This window comes from Hippopotamus amphibius, chromosome 9 (genome assembly GCF_030028045.1).
Source record: "Hippopotamus amphibius kiboko isolate mHipAmp2 chromosome 9, mHipAmp2.hap2, whole genome shotgun sequence".
Classification (NCBI taxonomy): domain Eukaryota; kingdom Metazoa; phylum Chordata; class Mammalia; order Artiodactyla; family Hippopotamidae; genus Hippopotamus; species Hippopotamus amphibius.
In genome coordinates, this window is record NC_080194.1 from 114,116,773 (window position 1) to 114,136,805 (window position 20,033).

The 20,033-nt window shown below is 53.0% G+C and overlaps 1 protein-coding gene across 2 annotated transcripts in view; it reads left to right on the forward strand.

Moving 5' to 3' along the window:
* Positions 1-1,832, forward strand: part of XPO6 (exportin 6) — a 104,260-nt gene extending 102,428 nt beyond the window's left edge. For both annotated transcript variants that reach the window (XM_057747769.1, XM_057747768.1), the window contains one exon: positions 1,123-1,832. In XM_057747769.1, the coding sequence (XP_057603752.1) occupies positions 1,123-1,224 (102 nt within the window). In that variant the 3' untranslated portion in view covers positions 1,225-1,832. The remainder of the gene's footprint in view (positions 1-1,122) is intronic.
* The last annotated feature ends 18,201 nt before the right edge of the window (positions 1,833-20,033 follow it).

The following is a 20,033-nucleotide window of genomic DNA, read 5'->3' on the forward strand; positions in this document are numbered from 1 at the left end:
CCTGCCTTTAAGGAGTCTTGCTGGGACGATGGGCAACAGCGCCCTCTGTGGACCACACTGAGCCAAGCACCTTATATGCCTCGGCTTTTTTTTAACCTTCCAACAGCCTTCTGAAATGTAGGTCCTGTTGTTAACCCCATTTCACAGAGGCACCCAGGCTCAGAAAGGTCAGCAATTAGTTGGCAGTTACAGAACTTGGGATTGGTAGAGCCAGGAAGCAGGATCCAGAGCTAGGGGTTCTGGCTCCAGCGCCTGCATACACTGTCCACAGGCAGGGTGAGCCATGGGCCTCAGAGAGCTCGGAGCACAGGCACCGACCTAGCCCACTGGGGCCAGGAAATAGGACGTATCCGAGTGGCCTTTTTGGAAGAGGCAGGCTTTGAGCTAAAGTTTGAAGAGGAGGAGAGGTTAGCCAGGTGGCTTTGGGGGTGTGGACAGGCACTGTTGATGTTACTTTGCGTGTGGACCTGCCGTCCGGCCTTTAGGAATTCCGATCCAAAGATGAAGAAGCAGATCTCTTGTCCCGTAGTGGTCCATGGTTGACTTCGGGCTTTGCGCCGTGAGGGGCCTTCTCCGGTTGTATTCTGCAGCCCAGCAGGCTGGGTGTCGTGTGGCACGTGGGCCGCTGCTGGTGTGTGACTCTTGATTGGCAGGGCCTGCCTGGAGCCCTGGGTGGAGAAGGGTTCCGCAGATGAGGCTCGGCCAGCCGTGGTGAAGGGAGCCGTATCGGTGTCGGGAGCAGCTCCAGTCTGGATCCCCTGCCTTCCTGGCTGTGTAACTTGGGGCAGGTTTCTTAATCTCTCTGCGCTTTACTTTCTTTATCCTTAAAATGATGGTGTCAACAAGCTGCACCTCAGGCCGGCAGTGAGGACTAAACTTGTTTGTCTCTGAATTGCTTGGGACAGGGCCTGGCACGTGGTGGGCACTAGAGCAGTATCAGCAGTTGTTCTTTTTCTCCCACTGTGCCTTTGCTGACACGTGGGGCAAGAATGAGTAAAGTTTCATGTTTTGTAAAATGTTCTCAGAGCTTTGGGATGCCCTGTGGGAAAGAAGTGGCTGGTGGGGTGGGGCGATTTGGGGTGTCGGGTGGGGCTGGGCTGCAGCTGTGCCCCTGCCTTCCAGGACCTGCCCTCGTTCACCCAGAATGTGCACAGGCTGGTCAACGACCTGCGTTACTACAGACTCTGCAACGACAGCCTGCCCCCCGGCACCGTGAAGCTCTAGGCGCGGCTTGCTCGCCGCCAGAGGGACGCGGACCAACTCCTGCAGCTGCCACCTTCGCCACCTCCAACTGCTGCCATGGGGTCTCCCAGGCGGGTCTCAGCCACTCCTCGGATTCTCACGCGCAGAGTGGCGTCGCCTGTTCCCGCCCGCCTCCGTGCTCCTCTCCTGCCGCCCACCCAGCAGAACTGGCGCTGAGGTGTCCCAGCACGAGCTGGAGTGCCCAGGGTGTTTGGAGCCAGGTAGGGGTCACGTGGCCAGGTACCAGGGCAGCACCGGGGAGCCCTGTGCGGTGGTCCGTGCAGATCATGTGTACGTCAGTCACGAGGCAGAAATGCCAAGGACAGCTGCGGCAGTGCTACCTTCTCACCATTCCACCTCCCCACCCCCCCGGCCCTGGCGGCTACGGAGAGGCGTGATGTTGGAACTACTTTGGCACTTCTGTCAAGCCTCTCCCCCCCCCGCCCCCCAATTGCCTTGAAGTCTCTGCTCTTTGTCAGAGATTTGCAGACTCATGGGGTTTTTTGTTGTTGTTATTCTTGTTTTCTCATCATTCCATTGTGATACTAAGAAATAAGAAGCTTAATGAAAAAATAAAATGCTTATGTTGTTGTTATATAAATACTGGTTAAGGAGCTTGTTTTCCACTCAAAACTTCCTCAAGGGCCAGCATCCGGGTGAAGGGGACCGTCCTGGCGGGGAGCGGGGCCGCAAGGGTGAGGCCTGCGTCGGTGCCTGTGGAGCGCATCTGAAGAGGATAACTTATACTCCATCCTCTTCTCGCAACACCTTTAACCACGAGAATGTGCAAGGTCCCCGTTTCTCATGTTCAGGGATGGTGGGGGACTTGGTCTTACAGTTACCCTAGTGGTGGAGGTGGGCCTGGAGTCTAGGTGGTGTCCACCCCCCTGCTCCTCAAAACATGGACTCCCACTCCTCCCCCTCCCCGAGAGGGGACCCCTCAGTGGACCCAAGTCCTGCCTGAGGACAGTGAGGAGGTGCAGGTCTCTTGATGGTTTGTCTGAGGATGGTGGTTGGAGAGGGGAGGGGAGGATGTAGCCGTGTGAGGGGCGAGGAGTGGGTGGGACTCGGGGCTCTCTGGTGTGTCAGAGCGCTGAGTTCTTGACCAGCTGTTCACACGCAGCAATGGCGCTTGTCCTCGAAGTTTCAGGGATATGGATTGTCAGCTCCTTCTGCTTTAGGCGTGACAGGGACTGGACAGACAGGACTGGGGTCGCTTCTCATGAACACGACGCCTGGCAGGAAGAGATTTGCCCACCTGAGAGTGACGGTGGGGGTGTTCTGTGAAGGCTCGTTGATAGAACTGGGGAGGGAGGGAGTTGGGGGCTAATGGCTTCTACGTCCGAGGCCTTTCTTTGTAAGAATCACTTTGGTGGGGGTGGGGACCTGGGCCGGGTTTGAGCTGTGCGCGCGCGCATGCGCAGGTACACCTGCACACACGCACACAGCCCCTTGCTCTGTGTCAATCACAGCCTCCCAGCTGCAGCTAGCCCCACTTCAGAGTTCAGAGAGGAGGGAGTTGGAATTTCAGTGGCTCTTCTACAGAAGGGAATTAGCATCCGATTATTCCTGGGCTATAAATACCACCTCACCTGCCTGCCAGGCAAGACCGGGAGTGCTGTCTATGCCTGAGATTATGAAAGGGTTTTTTGAATGCCTAACGATGAGGGGGTGAGGGGTTGGGTTTGGTTGCCTATGAGCCCCACCCTTGGAAGGAACACAAGGCAGGACTTGGTTTGTAGAGGAAAGGCCTTGAGGAGTGAGGTGGACTGGGACGGAGGATTTTTGTTCTAAGACTGATGGGCACGGCTCCAGCTGTATGGACTGTAATGAGCTCCCAGTCCTCGGAGGTAAACAAGAAGGGGCTGGGGGACCTGCAGGAAGGGTTCCTCCCCTGGTTGGGAGGTCAGGCAGATCTTGATCCAGTTTCTCTTGACTTTAGTGCCTCACATTGGGCCTGGCACAGAATAGGCCTTAGGACACCTGGGTGGAGTTGTATGAGTTCTGAGGCCCTTGACAAATCCAGAAACAGTCTCTGTGATCTGAGGAGGGGGATGGGGGAAGGATAGAGATGGACAAGAGGGAGCCTTTAGGTCAGTCTCAGCTGGGGACAGATAATGGCTGGGGGTTTTCAATGAGGTGGGCTGCTTTCCCTGCCACCTCTGTGTGTGAGGAGGCTATCTGGGCTCTGTTTGGTGCCCGTGTCCTGCTTTTTGTCTGGTTTATGTCATTTGCATCTGCCAAAGGCACAGCCACTGGCTTTGGGAAGGGTTCTGATGACATTTTCTGGTTTTCACAGCTTACAGCATTTTCCTCCATTGCCTACCATTGGCCTCACACAGTGAAGGGTTGACATTTTTTAGCAGCCTTTTTTTCTCCTCCAACTATAAAATGTTGTAGAAGAATATGTAAAAAATGCAGGAAAAAAAAAAAAGGTCAGGACTTCCCTGGTGGTCCAGTGGGTGAGACTTCATGCTCCCAATTCTGGGGGCCAAGTTCAATCCCTGGTCAGGGAACTAGATCCCATGTGCATGCCACAACGAAGATCCCGCTTGCTGCAATTAAGACCCAGCGCAGCCAAGTAAATAAATGAATAAATATTAAAAAAAAAAAAAAAGGGTCATCTAATCCCAGTGCCCAGAGAAAAACACAGTTAATAATTGGGGGAATTTTCTTTTAATATTTCCCTATATGTGTGCAAACACGTATGATTTTCTTTTTCCTTTTTTTTTTTTAAAATAGAGGTTCAGTTGTTTTTATAGTCTCCTTTTCATTTATTTAACATGACCATTTTCTCATGCTATTAAATATTCTACTAAAACATGGTTTTTGTTGGTTTTTTTTGGCTGCTTTGGGTCTTAGTTGCAGCATGTGGGATCTTTGTTGAGGTGCATGGGCTTCTCTCTAGTTGTGGCGCATAGGTTTTCTGTCTCTAGTTGTGGCGCGTGGGCTCCAGGGCACATGGGCTCTGTAGTTTCAACACGCAGACTCTAGTTGTGGCACACGGGCTTAGTTGCCCCATGGCATGTGGCATCTTAGTTCCCCAACTGGGGATCGAACCCACGTCCTCTGCATTGGAAGGAGGATTCTTTACCGCTGGACCACCAGGGAAGTCCCTAAAGCATGGTTTTTAACGGCGGATGGTATTGTAATAGGGAAGAACAAATCTGACTCTGTATTAGATTTGTTTCTCTTACTTTGGCCTTTGTATTCTGTTGCCTTTGCTTTGAGTTAAGAATGTTGCACATAGCCTGAAATATATAGGATAGCCCATTCTCGAGGCTATACCTTTTAAGAGTATTATACTTTTCCATTCACATAGAGATAAAAAATTGCGGAACAGAGAATAATATTTTTGTTGGCAGTTTACAGGAACATCGTGACCTGACCTACATGGACAAAAGATTCCTGTACCAAGAAGTTTGCAGCAACCAACCACGCCCCTCCCTCACCTCATTTTAGGATGCTTTGCTGAAAGCTTTCAGGTAGTTTGGGGCTTTGGAGGGCATGAGCCCCCGCTCTCCTTGCAGGGCCCTGCAGTCTCTGCTCCAAACTCCAGTGTTTCAGCTGTGTGGCCTCAGTGGGCGTCAGGCCCACACACTTGCCCTCGGTAACAGTATTCTATCATATGGCTGTACCGTGACTTGTTTACAGTTTTTCTTATGACAAATGATGCTGCAGTGAACATCCTGGTACATACATCTTGGTACTTGTGTGATTATTTTCATAGGTTCAGTTCCTACATGTGGAATTGCTGGGTCACATATTTTTGAGCCTTGTTATATCACTGGGGCCTGATTTCTGTTCAGAAAAAGGATGGTTACAGACTCCAGAGCTGCAACACGTCGGAGCTGTGAGACTCCACTGAGACCATGTGACCAAATCAGCCCCTAATACGGTGGAGCTGGGGGACCCTGAGCCGCCAGGCCTCGTGGCTGGTTAGTGGAAGCCTAACCAGGCCTCCTGCCCGCTTCTGAGCAACATCAGTGTCCGCGAGTGACAGCTCTGCAAGGCAGCTGGGACCAGGGAGAGGGAAGAGCTTATAGTTCTAGTCCACTCCTTGGGCCTTGACAGGAACCGTGACTGATGGTGGTTCATCCCTTTAACAAACCTACCGAACGCCTCCGTAAGCCAGGTGCTGGGTTGCTAGGGAAAGACTTGGAGGTGAATAAGACACGGCCGGTGTCTGCAAGGAACTCACAGACCAGTGAGGAGAAAGGCAGACAGATGGTTTCAGAATCTGAGTACTAAGGACTGTGATCAGGGTTAGGAGCCCAGGAAATGGACAGAGGGTTGTAGAACTGGGGGACTAGGGGAGGGCCGAGGATCAGGGGAGGCTTCCTTGCAGGTGACGGTCACCTGAGCAGGTTCTCACCTGTGGGCAGATGGGTGGAAGGAAGGTGATGACCCAGGTGTGATGGCATCTTGAGGCTGGCAAGCAGGCTGGAGCGGACTGGAGGCATTTGAATATTGCCATGAAGCTCTGCGGGACAGATGGGTAGGGTGACTGCAGTTTTTTTTCCCCCAAACCAGGATGTGTTGAATAAGTAGAGACATTATCACAATAACTCTGGGACTGCAGGTATAAACTGGGACTCCTGTTCTCCCTCGTCCTGGAAGAGAAAGGGTCAGGCCCTGGGAGGCTTGTTGCATCACAGAAGACAGGCGACCCCCGGTGTCCTTTCAGCTTCAGGTGCAGCCTCCTGGCTCATCAGGAGGGATCGACTCTGAGCTGGTCCCCAGCACTGAAACAGATGTGACGAACAGCGTCGTATTCTATGCGGCCAGCATTTTGGTGGCTGCAGTTTGACCAACTTGGGTGTCTCCACACCAGCTCCCAGGGAAAGCTGGGGTCTTCCCTGACCCTCTGGACCTGAGCCGGCCGCCCTCTTCCAGGTCCTCCGCTCCTCAGAAGCTCTCCTGCACCCCCCTTGGCGGCGAGCCTTTCTCACTAACCCCCCAGCGCCTGTGTCCCCACCGGTGTGAGACCTCCATGAAGGCAGGGGAGCACCTGTGTCCCCAGCGCTCGGTCTAGGGGCTGGCCTGGGGCAGCTGCCCCCACATACTGAGTGCGCGAGGATTTTCCAGATGTGTCCAAATGGGTTTTCCTCAGAGGAGGAAGCTGGAGTCACAACGAGGTCTCTTCTGGCTAATTTTTAACATAACGAAGCTGCGTCCTTCGTGTCTGCTCAGAACGCCTGGCCTTACTTTCAGGCTCCTTAGGGAAAAGCACTCGAGTGAACAGCTCTTCAGTGAAGGATTTCTTCAGCTCAAGGACTCCCTTTTCTGCTTTCCCCTGTCTGCATCATTTGGAAACATCTTTTAAAAGCCATGTTAATTGATTGGCTCAGGGCCTTGGTGGCATGGTGGGTTTCGCCGCAGACGTGGGGTGTGTGGCCTCCTGGGTCTAGGCCGAGAGCCTTGTGTGGTGCTGGCAGTGGGGGCCAAGGAGGGTGAAAGATTAATTATTTAAACATCCGGCAGCTCCAGTTTTCCTTCTCTTTATTGTACAAATAATACATGTTCCTTTCAGAGAAACCAAAAGAAGGATTTAAAAGTTTGTCATAATGACTTAGTGGGTGGCCTTCCAGACCTTTCCTCGTGTGTATGTACACGGACACACCTCTTTCAGGGTGAACGACAGGATGTTACATATGTGGCAGGGTTCTGCCCCCTTAGGCCTCTCTGCATATACACACATTTTGGTGGGTCACAGACCCCAGCCCAGCTGTCTGGCTATTTCTGCCTAAGCCATGACTGGGGCCAGTGAAGTAGAAGCGACCCCTGGAACTTTGTGGGAGGTAACCTGGGCCCTCGTCTCTTGGACCCATGTTGGTGTCTGTGGAGTTAGTTTGGGGCCTAAGGCCAGAGAGTCGTCCAGGGGCGCGGCTCCTTCCAGAAAAACCAAGACGGTCGGATACTGTCCAATCTTGGAGCTCTCGAGGAGGCTTAACCCCCATTTTGCAGAGGCTGGGCCTGATGTCCAGAGGCTGCAACCAGCCCACGCCCCGCCTCTCCCTGCCCAAGTCCTGAGCTTCCCCCGGAGTCCCTGCGTCCTTGCTCCCAGCCTCTGAAGGGCACTGGAGTAGACGTGATTCAGAATCCTGAGAAGGATGTGCACAGCATCTTGAACTTCCTCCTGCTGAGCCTGCCTGGGGAGGGCTGGGAGCCCCGAGGAAGCTCTGGGGGCTGTTACTACCTTCCTGATCTGTACTGTGGCATTTCCAAAAATGGTTCCCGCCTCCCCGGCCGCAGGAGGAGACAGGCCCCACTGCCTTCCAGATGCTGCCCAGGGCTTGCCTTCTGCAGGCACCTACCCCACCCCCTTAGGAGTGCCCTCGTTTCAGAGCCAGCACTTAGCAGACCAGGAGACTGAGACTCAGGGGAAGTGACTTGCTCAAGGCCACACGGCAAATCATTGGCAAAGCTGAGCCCCAGTTTTAGGTCGTCGTAGCTCCAGAGCCTGTGTTCTTTCCGTGCGTCAGTGCTCACGGAGGAGCCAGCCTCCGCCAGCCACCCCGGGGAAACGGCATGCTGAGGGGCCTGGGAAGCGTCTGTGCTCCTGTCAGTCGTTCCTGACCTCATATTCCTTTTTTTTTTTTTTTTTTTTAATTTACTATTTATGTACTTGGATGTACTAGGTCCTAGTTGCAGACCGTGGGATCTTTGTTGTGGCCTGCAGAATCTTTAGTTGTGGCATGTGAGATCTAGTTCCCTGATCAGGGATCGAACCCGGGGCCCCCTTCATTGGGAGCATGGGGTCTTAGCTACTGGATCACCAGGGAAGTCCCCTAAGCTCATATTCTGATGAGCTGAGGAGATAGGATGTTTATTGCTGTCACCCTTGAACCTGAAGGACATTGAGGCCCAGAGGGGTTATGTGGCTTGCCCGAGGTCACACAGCTTGTAAGTGGCAGGGCGGGAGACCACGTCTGCAGGCTCTGTTCCCTGCCAGAGGTGCTGTGGCTGCTGTGCTCTGCGGCCTGAGAGGAAGTGCTTGTGGATGGAGCCGCTGGAGGGGTTTGCCAGAGCCTGAGCTGGCTGTGGGGACAGCAGGAAGTTGAGAGCCGGGAGTCTGGGTCCCTGGGGGCCCAGATTCACCATGTCTGCCGGGTCCCATCCCTTTTTGTTTTCAGAGCCTGTGTATGTCAGGAACAGGCCTGCTTCCTGATGCACAGTAGCCTCCATACCTGCTTCCCCTGGCTTTGACAGCTATTTGCAGAATCCAGTTTGAATAGGTGACCCAGGTGGGGTGCGTTTCTGGGAGGCCCTGGCCACTCTGGCTCATCCCTGAGCACAAGGCTCCTTGGGGTTTCTCTGTGCATAGGGGTTGTGGAGTCAAAGGCCAGCTGTGTGGGTTTCCCTTAATAGAATGGCGTGTGTCTGACCCACCCTCAGCTCAAAGATGTGTATCTCTTAGGCATCACTCACTTGTTCAGTCGGCCAGTCTGTCACCAGACATTTACTCAGGATTTACACTGTGACCAGTACTGGGTCGGGGACTAGGCTTGACGCATGGATAACTGTGGGTCCTGCCTTCAAGAAAGTGTGCCATGCCCTTCACATCATAATTACGAGTGTGTGTGTGTGTGTGTGTGTGTGTGTGTGTGTGTGTATGCATGCGTGTGCATATCGTGTGTGTAGGGTGATGGATAAAATATACTCTGCTCTGACCTGACTCAGATGTGCACAAAATGTACCTGTTTCTGGAAATGATCTCATTTTACTCTGGAAAACTGGTGGCCAGAAAAATGTATTTTTAAAAAATTTGCCCATTAAACAGAAATCATTCTCTCCAGGTTTAAAACAGGCTCTTCTGGATAAAATATTCCGTTAAAGTTCAAAATTTAAATAAGTCTTGTGAGAATTTCCAAAGGCACCTCTTCCTCTAAGCAGGTGCAGCTCCATACCAGGAGAGTGGAGGGTGGGCAAGATTTCAGCCCGCACTTGCTCCCTTAGCCAGGCCTCCTTGGGCGGTGAACAACCTGCACAGCTGTCCATGGCGGACTTGTCAGACTCCCCATTGAAACTGTCTTGTCTCAAGAGGTCTCCCTTCCCCCTCATCCCTCTTCTTTCCAATATGGCTTTTGGGGGGAAGCAGCGTGCGTGTCTTTATGGAGTTGGGGAAGGGACATCCAGGTCTTGTTTTGGACTTTGGATCCTCAGACCAAAAGGCCACTATTAGATGGTCATGGCCCCCCAGGACCAAATATCCCAAAGCGACTCAATCCTGTGTCTGAGGCTAACTGTATCTATGGGCCACACCCTTGCCTGTGACATCTGGTCTTTACCATCCCCAGCAGGACACAGCAGGTGAAATATTAAAGTTGCCACCAAGCACCTGAAGCCTCCACCTTCCTGTCAGCAGAGTAGAAAATCAGAACGAGTGGGCTTGAGGCCTCAGTGCTGTTTGGTGCCACAGCAGATAAGTGGGTGGTGGGACAGGCCCTGCTTTCCCTGCCCTCCCAGGCTGGGAGTGGCCTGTTGCCCCAGGCAGGCCTGGGACCCCTGTCTTGAGCCTCAGCTTTCCTCCCCTGCCCTAGGAATTGGGCTTGGGTGACTCAGGCACCTCCCTCCAGTCCATCTGGTGTTAGGGTTAGGCCTTCCCCTCCCACCCTCAACCACCCCCCGGGGTCCAGCTCCTGCCACTCTTTGAGACAACTCTGGAGAGGCCATGGCTGTAGGAAAGGGAGCTGGCAACAAGAAGTGACGTCAGAGGGGGCAGAGCCAGAGCTTGGGCACAGGTGGGTGTCAGTCATGCCGGCCCGCTGGCCGCTGCCCAGCAAGACTCGACCCATGTGGCTCCCGAGGGGTGTGCTGCTCACTGGCTGGTCTTCAGCCCAGCAGTTTGGACGTGGTGACAGATGACAGTCCCCTTCCCCATCCTCACACTCCATCTTCTCTCTCTCCAGCCCCTCTGCCCACCAATCCAGCCTCCCAGAGGCAGCGTTTGGGGTCAGCCCTGGCCTTGCATCCTTGAGGGGGCAAGCAGGAAGAACCAAGGGCATTCGCTTCCCTGGGGGGGGCACTGCATGACCACGTCCAAACGGCCTCACCTTTCAGTGCTGACCGGCAGGACTTGGTGAGAACAGGAGGCTGCCCAGGGAGCCCTTCATCAGGCTTGGAGCTCCACCATGGGAAGCTAAACTCGAACCAATGGTCAGCTCTGCCGTCTGCCTCTAAAAGCTCGATGTCTCCCACCATGCCCTGCCTCCTACTCCAGGAAGCGACTTGGCTCCCTCCCAAATTGGAATCCTAGGTGGGCGCGTGTGATGGCCACGGGGAGGCTGGAGCAGGGAGCCTCAGGCATGAGCATTGCCTTCTCTTCTGGGAGATGGACGCATGATGAGAGGATTTCCCCCAGACCCAAAGGCTGTTTAAAAGATGGTGGGCAGGGACCTTCCTGGTGGCACAGTGATTAAGAACTGCCTGCCAATGCAGGGGACACAGGTTCCATCCCTGGTCTGGGAAGATCCCACATGCTGTGGAGCAACTAAGCCCGTGTACTACAACTACTGATCCTGTGCTTTAGAGCCCAAGAGCCACAACTACTGAGCCCACGTGCCGCAACTACTGAAGCCTGCACACGCCTAGAACGCATGGTCCGCAGCAAGAGAAGCCACCTCAATGAGAAGCCTGCGCACCACAATGAAGAGTAGCCCCCACTCGCCGCAACTAGAAAAAACCCATGCGTGCAGCTACGATGACCCAACACAGCCAATAAATAAATTTAAAATAATAAAAATTAACAAAAAATAAATTGAAAAAAAATGGTGGGCAGCAGTGTGTGTGACCGAAGCCCTCTAGATGGCCACACGGGTATTTCTGGATCACTTGGACTCCTCCAGTTAGACCCACCCCACAGACCCTCCCCTAAGGTGTGGGGGAGAAACAGTGGCGGGGGGGTGGGGGGGAGCTGGCTTGGGTCTCCCTGGGGACTGCGCCCTCTGTCTTCTCTTCCCGCCCCCTCAGTCCCAGGCCCCTCTGGAGGTGTCGACGCAGCCAGAGAGGTGGGTGCCTGGGAGCTTGGTGGAGCTCAGAGTCCGTCTGTTCTTGCCAAGGTCCCAAGAGTCAGGTTCAGACAGATCTGGGTTCAAGTTCACGCGCTACTGCTTCCTAACTACAGGGCCAGACCCTAAACACTGGGAAAAACGTAGTGCCAACCCCCCTCCCCCAACCACAAAATAATTAAAAATAAAAACAATACCAAGTCAATTATACCTCAATAAAACTGGGGGGGGGGAATGAAAGAAAGAAACCCACAGCACTGTCATAGAATTACATTTAAAGTTACAAAGTGATGCTACACTTGTCTGTGAGCTGATTTCTCTCTCTTGTGCTTCCAAGCACACGTCAGTCAGCCCAGCTGTGAGACCTCAGGCAAGGCACTTAGGGTCTCTGGTCCTCAATCCTCAGCTATAAAGGGGAGTTAGTGTGAGTTCCGCCCAGGGTTGTTGAAGGACCACCTGAGATGATGGATACAGAGTATTCAGCTTCCAGCCTGGGTTGCAGTGGTTGCAGTAGAACAGTGGTCCTTTGGATCGTTATGATACAGGCTCCTCTGGGCTGTTGGGCTGTGCAGTCCATAGCGCAGAAAGCCTGGCTTTGGCTGGTTGGCCCCAGTCGGGGTGACTGGGGGTTCAGCTGATACTTGATTGGAAAAGTTGGAGTCAGCCTCAGCAAGGTGTCAGACACACAGGCCAGGTTTAGACGTGAGGCAGGTGTCGGGAGAGGAGATGGTCCCGGGCTGGGCACCCCCCCAGGTCCCTCATGCACTCCCCAGACACTGGCCCCTGGGAGAGGGGCATGGTTACTCTCACTTTCAGGCAGAAACTTAGAGATGCTCAGAGACATAGCAAAGTGGGGCTGTGAGCCAAGATGTGGTGGTGGCTTGCTGGCCAGCCCTCTCCTGCCGCATGTGATGCAGACGGGGCTCTTCCTGAGCACCCCTGGCCCACAGCACTGGACCTGGGGTTCTGGGATGGTGTGGGCAGGTCCAGGGGGGCTTTCCTGGGCTGTCCCTGTGGCCGCATGCTGCCTCCAGATCCTCTGCCTGTTCTGCGTGGCTGCCACGCTGGGGACACAGCCTGTGACTTTGACACACACATGGAGAAGCGCACATCCTGTCTGGGAGAGCGGGAACGGTTTGAGGAAGTAGAGAGCACATGGCCTCCCCAGGGGGTATTTTTTTTAAGAACTTTTAATGAGATATAATTGACATACAATAAACTGCATATATTTAAAGTGTACCATTTGACACATTTTTTCTTATTAGTAATGTATATATGGCAATCCCAATCTCCCAATTCATCCCATCCCAGGAGATATTATCATGGCCTCCCTGGTCACAGCCAAGTTCAATGCCCCTGTTTTACAGCTCAGGAGCCCGTGGCCAGGGTGGGGACCCAGCCAGATGTGAGAGCCAGGGTCAGAGGCAGGATTAGAACCTAGGATCCTGGCTCGCAGCCCAGCTGTCTCCACAGCGCCCCTGTGCACCCCTGGCAAGGGTCACCATGGCAACAGGGGGGGAACATCAGGCAGCCCAGGTCAGTGGGAGGAATAGATCAGGGAGCTATCGTTTCTTGAGCACCTACTAAGTGACTGGTTTATTGGGGCATTTGACTCACTGGGGTATAAACATGTAATAGTTTCATTTCTTAAAAAATGAGACAGCATAACTACAAACTTGAAATTTCAACGGCCAGGGATCAAATTCTGGCCCCTTGCCTCTTGCTTTGTGACCTTGGGCAAGTTTTTGAACCTCTCTACCTCAGTCTCCTCATCTATGAAATGGAGATAATATAATAATTAATATAATACTATCGTAGGGCTGCTGTGAAGGTTAAGAGAGTTACTAAATCTAAATAAAGTGCTGGAACGATGGTTGGTACACAGGAAGCTGTGTAGATGTCAGCTGCTAGCATTGTTATTATTATTTTAGGCTGTACCGAGTAGCTTGTGGGATCTTTGTTCCCCCACTAGAGACCGAACCTGCACCCCCTGCAATGGAAGTGCAGAGTCCTAACCACTGGACCGCCAGGGAATTCCTATCATTATTATTGTATTTTTATTATTCACATAATTGCCCTCAACTATCCTTCATCCCTCAGTGCCATGTTGGCCTGATTCCGCAGCTTCTGGTCCCTTTCTGTTGGAACCAGCTGATTTCAGTCATAGGCTCAGACCCGCTTATTTCCAAATCTCAGTCATCAATTCAACTCAGATCTCCTCCTCTCTCCTCAACCCCGCAAGGTGCCTGCAGAAGGGTCCCACATCCGTCACGGTGCAGAGGCCAGCCTCGCCTGGACCCCGTCTTGGTTCAGTCCCCACCATGGACTCGGGCTGGGAGTCCACACCATCTCTTGGTTCTGTGGTCCTGGGAGCGGGCCTGTGACCCCCTTTCCTCCTCTAACCTCCACTGGGGACAAAGGGAATCCTTTCCCACCCTTCTGAGGGCCACAGAGAGGAAACGTGACGTCCCCTGGTCTCCCCAGGTGCACACCACTGCAGACCCTTCAAATGGAGATCATCTGTGGGCCAGAGTCCCTGCAGGGGCCTCTCACCTTCAGAAGTCTCTGGGCCAGAAATGCCACCAATGCCAAGCTCCACGACGTGGAGCCCTGTCGGCCCTGGTTCTTCACCCCTCCTATGCCTGCCCTTCGTTTGTGGCTTCCAGCTCCTCCCACTACAGAGGACTGTAACTTGGGTTTGTCCACCGACTTTCTTTGGTCAGTAGGATAAAGTAAAAGTGTAACTGTGCAGGACCTTATGAAGGCCTTCCCAGAATAGACCCCCACCATGTCCTCTGCCTGCCTTTTGTCTATAGAAAAACGTTAGTCAAAAAATAAATTTAATCAGAGAAGTGAGAAAATGCAGAAAGAAAGGAAAACAGTGGAGCAAGACAAAATAATAATGCTTTAGCCATTAAACAAAGTCAAGGACTTTTAGTTCTTCCTCAAGGACTATAGGGAATATTCTGAGCCATGTCCTTGGAGCTGTTTTGCAGATACTGAAACCCCCACCAGGTGGAAGAAGTTAACTGTATGCTGCCCACAAGCCCATAGACCCCAGACCGGTTGGAACCAGAAGGTTGATGACGCTGACTCCCGGTGACCTCACCACCAACCAATCAGAAGACGGTCCAGGAGCTGGCCACGCCCTGCTCCTGGAACACCAGTATACTCCTCACTACCCCCTCCAGGGCGGGGGACACAGTTTTGAGGGCATCAGCCCGCTGTGGCCCCTTTGCCTGGCAAAGCAATAAAGCCATTCTTTTCTACTTCACCTAAAACTCTGTCTCTGCGTTTCTACTCAGCACCCGTGAACAGAGGCCAAATTTCGGCAACAAAAGTGACAGCATGTCAGTTCTGACCTAGACCTCCAGAGGCCACATGCTCACTTCCTTGTACCTCTGCCATTGTCATGAAAAGAGTAGGCCTGGACCACCCTCCTGGTCCCAGGAGGAGGATGAAGGACACACGGGGAGGAGCTGAGGCCGGCCCAGGTCACCAACATGGGCGAACGGTGGACACCTGAGCCAGCCGGTCCAGCTCGGCGGAGCCCAGCCTCAGTCACCCCCTAGACAGGCAGGCAGGCCGGGCTGAGATCAGCAGACGCCAGCCAGCCCTCTGACCTGAGCGTGAGTCCGGCTGAGATCGTGGAGCTGCCCAGATGACCCAGCTGAGGCCAGCTGACCCCAGCCACCCCCTGGACATGTGAGTGGGCCCAGTAGAGATCAGCAGAGCAGTCCCGACCCCTCATTCTAGACCATCCAACCCCGGTTGCTGGGTGGCTGAGCTAAATACACGTGTGTTGTTGATGCCACTGAGACTTTGTGGTTCTTTGTTTATGTGGTGTTATCGTGGCCCCTACGTAACTGCTACACACCCCCAGCTTCTACCCCACAATGGAGGAGAAGGGCTGAAAATAAAGATGCATTATGCACCTCAGTGGGCACCGGGGAAGCTCTCCGCCCATGCTTCTCTCTTGCAGGGGCACGAGTGTGGGCCTGAGGCACCTCCAGCTCGGCCAACATCCAGCTGGCAAACAAGATGCCTTTCCTTGCAGGCACCCGCAGCCTGTCTATACAATTCTCACAGAGCCTCCTTCTATTTAGAACGTGGGATCCTTGACAGCTTCGGTCCCCGACTTTGGACCTTCGCTGCTAAGCACAGACAAAACAGGAAAAAAAAATCCCACCGGGTGGCCTGTTACCTGCATATTATCTGAATTAACATCTGCAGCATCAGCGAGACTGCCCCCACTTTACAGATGGGGAAATGGAGGTCAGTGATGGGAAATGTCCTGCACAAGGTCATAGTGATGGATCCCAGGTCCCAACACACACGTCTACCATTGGAGCCCATGCTCTTAGTCCTGCCACATCCCAAGGAAAAGTATCTCAACCAGGCGGGTGGAGCCAGAAGCCCTCTCTGGTCACCTCATGGTGTCTGGGCTGAGATGGGCCTGGGGCTTCTGGCAGAAGCTCTTTAGGGTTGCTCTCTCTCTCCCCCCTCTCTCTTTTTTTAAACTTTATTTACTTTTTAAAAGATTATTTATTTATTGGCTGCACTGGGTCTTTGTTGCTGCACACGGGCTTTCTCTAGTTGTGCTGAGCAGTGGCTACTCTTCGTTGTAGTGCGAGGGCTTCTCAGTGCGGTGGCTTCTCTTGTTGCGGAGCGTGGGCTCTAGGCACGCAGTCTTCAGTTGTTGTGGCTCACGGGCTCAGTAGCTGTGGCCCGTGGGCTTAGTTGCTCCTTGGCGTATGGGATCTTCCCGGCCCAGGGATCGAACCTACGTCCTCTGCATTGGCAGGTGGATTCTTAACCACTGTGCCACCAGGAAAGTGCTAGGGCTCCTCTCTACTTGCCCCCACTGCTCCCCCAGAAGGGCAGCCACTATACGTGGGTCAGGTTCGTGGGTGAGGATTGGGCTGCATTTGCCAGAGGCAGAGTGAGAAAGGAACGGGGCAAGGTGCCTGTGGCTGTGTCTGCCTCTCCCCTCGCTCCCTCCTTTCCTTCTTCATTTTTTTGGGAGGGGGTTTCTTATAATCAGCATATTTATGTTTCATACATTCTGACAAACTCTGATTTTGATTTTTATTGTTTTCCTTCCTCATTTCTTTCTTTGACAAACATTCAGCGAGAATCTGCTACATCCTGGGCTCCGTTCTCAGCCCACGGAACTCACCAGTGAGTGGTAGGCCTAGTCCGGCCCTTGTGTAGCTGACGTTCCAGTGGAGGAGACAGAACAGACCATAAATGAATAACAGTCATAATTGATTAAACGTGGCCTTTGGGATCGTGCCGAGGGAAGGAGATCGTGCTGGTGATGGGATGCGTGCACATCACAGGATGAACGGTCTGGGGCCTCGCAGAGGAGCTGACCTGGAGCTGAGACCCAATGAGACACAGGCGAGGTCTTCAGGCAGGAGGAGCAGCAGTGCAAAGGCCCTGTGGCAGGAATCACCTGGATGTGCTAGAGAACGGAAGGAAGGCCAGTGTGGCTGGAATGTAGAGGGCCAGGAGGCAGAGTATTATGAGATATTATTTGATTATTTAAATCTGTACGTGTACTATTTTGATATGAATTTTAAACAATAATTGAGACTCAACAGTAATACAAAGCACTGCTCCCCAAGTCCCAGAACTGCCCAGGTCAGAGCTGAGGTCCTGCTCCAGCTGCCTTGTTTTGGCAGGTGGGGAGGTCTCAACCCTTCCTTTCAGCAGCCCTTGCTGAGGCTTCTGTGCCCTCCACCCCAAAGGCCCCTAAAAGCTCCCGGGTTCCACACGGACAATAGCAGACACTGCGCCAGCTCAGCGTCCTCTGGCGCTGGCCTGCCTGGCAAGACCACACATGACACATCTGCGCTTGCCCCCTGGAGCTCTGATTGTGAAGGCTGTTTGCTGTGGCAATTGACCTCCTTGAAAGTCAAAGCAGGACGACCAGCTGCCTCCCGGAGCCTCCTGCTGTTGGAGAAAACGAGTTTGCTCTGCAATCTGGGCAAGGCTTAACTGTTAAACTCAGTGTCCTCCCTTTTCCTTCTTCTGCTTTAAGACAGGCCCCGCGGATGGGCTGTGAGGGATTGATCACCCTGGAGCCCAGCTCTGCCGCCTATGGGCTAAGTGACCTCGCACGAGTCACCTGCCTCGGTTTACCAATCAAAATAATCAAAGGGAGGCTGATGATCATAATAGCTCCAGGTTAGGGCTGTGTGGGGATTCACTGAGATCGTGCACATTAAATGCATAGAAACCGTGGTAGGGGTGAGTCCTTCTTACTATGTGGTGAAGGACCTGGAGCTTAATAGCCCCTTGATAGGCGGTACCCGAGACCAAGATGGTGACCATTCTTCTCTCCTGGTCTTGCCCTCTCCCCTCCGGCCACACGGTGACCCCTCGCTGCTCCTCTCACATTCTCTCTCTTTCCGTCTCTGCACTGTTGTCCACTGACCCCCCCCAGCCCCACCCCCACCAAGTCTGCGTGACTCACTTCCCTGGGGTCTCTCTCTCCATCCACTCTCCCCCTTGAGTTTCCTTCACAGCTCTCATCAATACCTGACCTGTTATTTATTTTTCTGGGGGGGGGGGGGTTGGTTAGCATTAGTCTCCTTTCAAAAGCATGGAAGATTCTAGAAGACAAAAAACCACTTGTAGTGGTTGAATGATGACCTCTTCCCCTCACAGATATGCCTACATCCCAGAACCTGTAAACGCGACCTTATTTTTAGAAAGGGTCTTTGCAGATATAAATAAGGCTCTTGAGATGAGACCACCCTGAATTATCCGGTGAATCCTAAATCCAGTGATGGGTGTCTTCATAAGATGCACACAGAGGGGGAGGCGGGGGGCAGAGATTGGAGGGATGCGGCCACAAGGAACGTCTGGAGCCACCAGAAGCTAGGAGAGGCGAGGAAGCATCCTCCCCTAGAGCCCCTGGAGGGAGTGTAGCCCTGCCAACACCTTGATTTCAGGGAGCGTACGTTTCTGTTATTTTAAGCTCCCCCTGCCCCCGTTTGTGGTACTTTGTTATGCGGCACCAAGAAGCAGAAATAGCTCTGTAACACCAATACCCAGAACAGGGCCTGGAACACAGCAGAGCGGGGTGGGGCGCGGGGCAGGAGGCTTTTCCTGGAAAGGGCCAGAGAGCAAATACTTGAGGCTCCGTGGGCTGTGGGCCTTACATCTCTATTGTGACAACCCAGCACAGCCCTGGAGCCTGCAGGCAGCTACAGATAACACGGAAATGAATGGGCATGGCTATGTTCCAATAAAACATTACTTGCGGACACTGAAATTTGAATTCCATGTAATGTTCATGTGTCACAAAATATGGTTCTTATTTTGATTTTGTTTTGACCATTAAAAAATGTAAAAACTGTTCTGAGCTCGCGGGCAGAATGCAGCAGGTGGAGGGCTGGAGGTGCCCGTGTGCCTCAGTTTGCTGCTTCCTGTACCAGATGCTTGATGGGGATTTGTTGAAGGACTGAGGCATCGGAGGCGGCAGCTGATGCTCTAGTCAAGTAGCCCAGAGAGTGAGATGAAACTGTTTGCAGACTAAGCGCCTGGAGGATTAAAACAGAGTTGGATTCTGGGGCCCTGCAAACGGCTGAAAGCAGAGGCCTCACCCCAAGATCTTCTGCTGCTGGGAGGGGCGAGTACATCTGAGGGCTGATCCGGTCACTCAGATGCCTGGCTAAGGAGGTGGTTCCCAGGTCCCCAGTGCTGGCTGGTGCCCTGGTGGCTGGAGCGATTGAGGATGCAGAGGGAGTCAAGGATACCTACAAAGATGGGACATTGAGCTGTGGGCTTAGTGAGTGTGGATCCCGGGATAAAGATCTGGTGGAGCTCTGAGGACAGTGAAACTGAAACTCTAACCCAGTGGTGGCAAACTGCAACACATGCCGAGATTAGGCCAGGGATAGAAACGAGCAAAGGAGAGCTGATGTAAGACAATAGGGAGTGGTGGGGACTGTGGCAAAAGGGGGAAACTCTCCTCTCTAAAGCAATTACTCAGCTCCAGCCAATTCTGCCTGCTGGGAATGCAGGTCCAGTGCTGGCAGAGTTTTAAATTATCTCTAAGAAGCTGGAGAATCCAATTGTTTGTATGCAATCTCCTGATTAAAAAAAAAAGTCTTGGCAAGAGTTTTCCACAGGTTAAGTGGATGTTATTGTGTCCATCTTAGAGTTCAGAGAGGCTAAGTTGCTTGACCAGCAACATACAGCTATGAGATGGCCAATCTGGGTGTGAGTGACCTCACAGTCTTCCAAGTGGGGGCCTGTTGGCCCCTTTCCTTGGGTGGAGTGGGGAGGGGCCTAGAGTGTCTCTTCAGCTAGGAGAGCTGGGTCCCTGATGCCTTCAGTCAGAGGGGGCAGGAGGGGTGTTCAAATTCCTGGGGGTACAAAGCCACATGTGACCCTCTTTCTTGGTTGATGGAGAAGTGGCTGGGTACGCGCTCCTGTGTCTGATGGAAGCAGCTGTCACTCGTATCTATTAAGGAGGCAGCCCTTCTGTGAAGAAACCTTGGGAAATTGGATGTGGCTGCAGTGCCTGCATTCTCAGTGGCCTGGGAAAGCACTTTGCATGTGATTAGCAGACTAGACAGCCCCTTCTGCAACCCCACTCCCGTCTTTACCCTGTCATTTCACAATTCCATCAGGACCAGCGATGGCGGTCATGGAGAAGGATTTGCTCTTAATGGGTCTGCCCAGAATTGCCTTGTTTCTTGACGTTGACAAACTATATCCCTTAATAAAAGTTTCATGACTCAATTTAGTGAGGGAAACATGTAA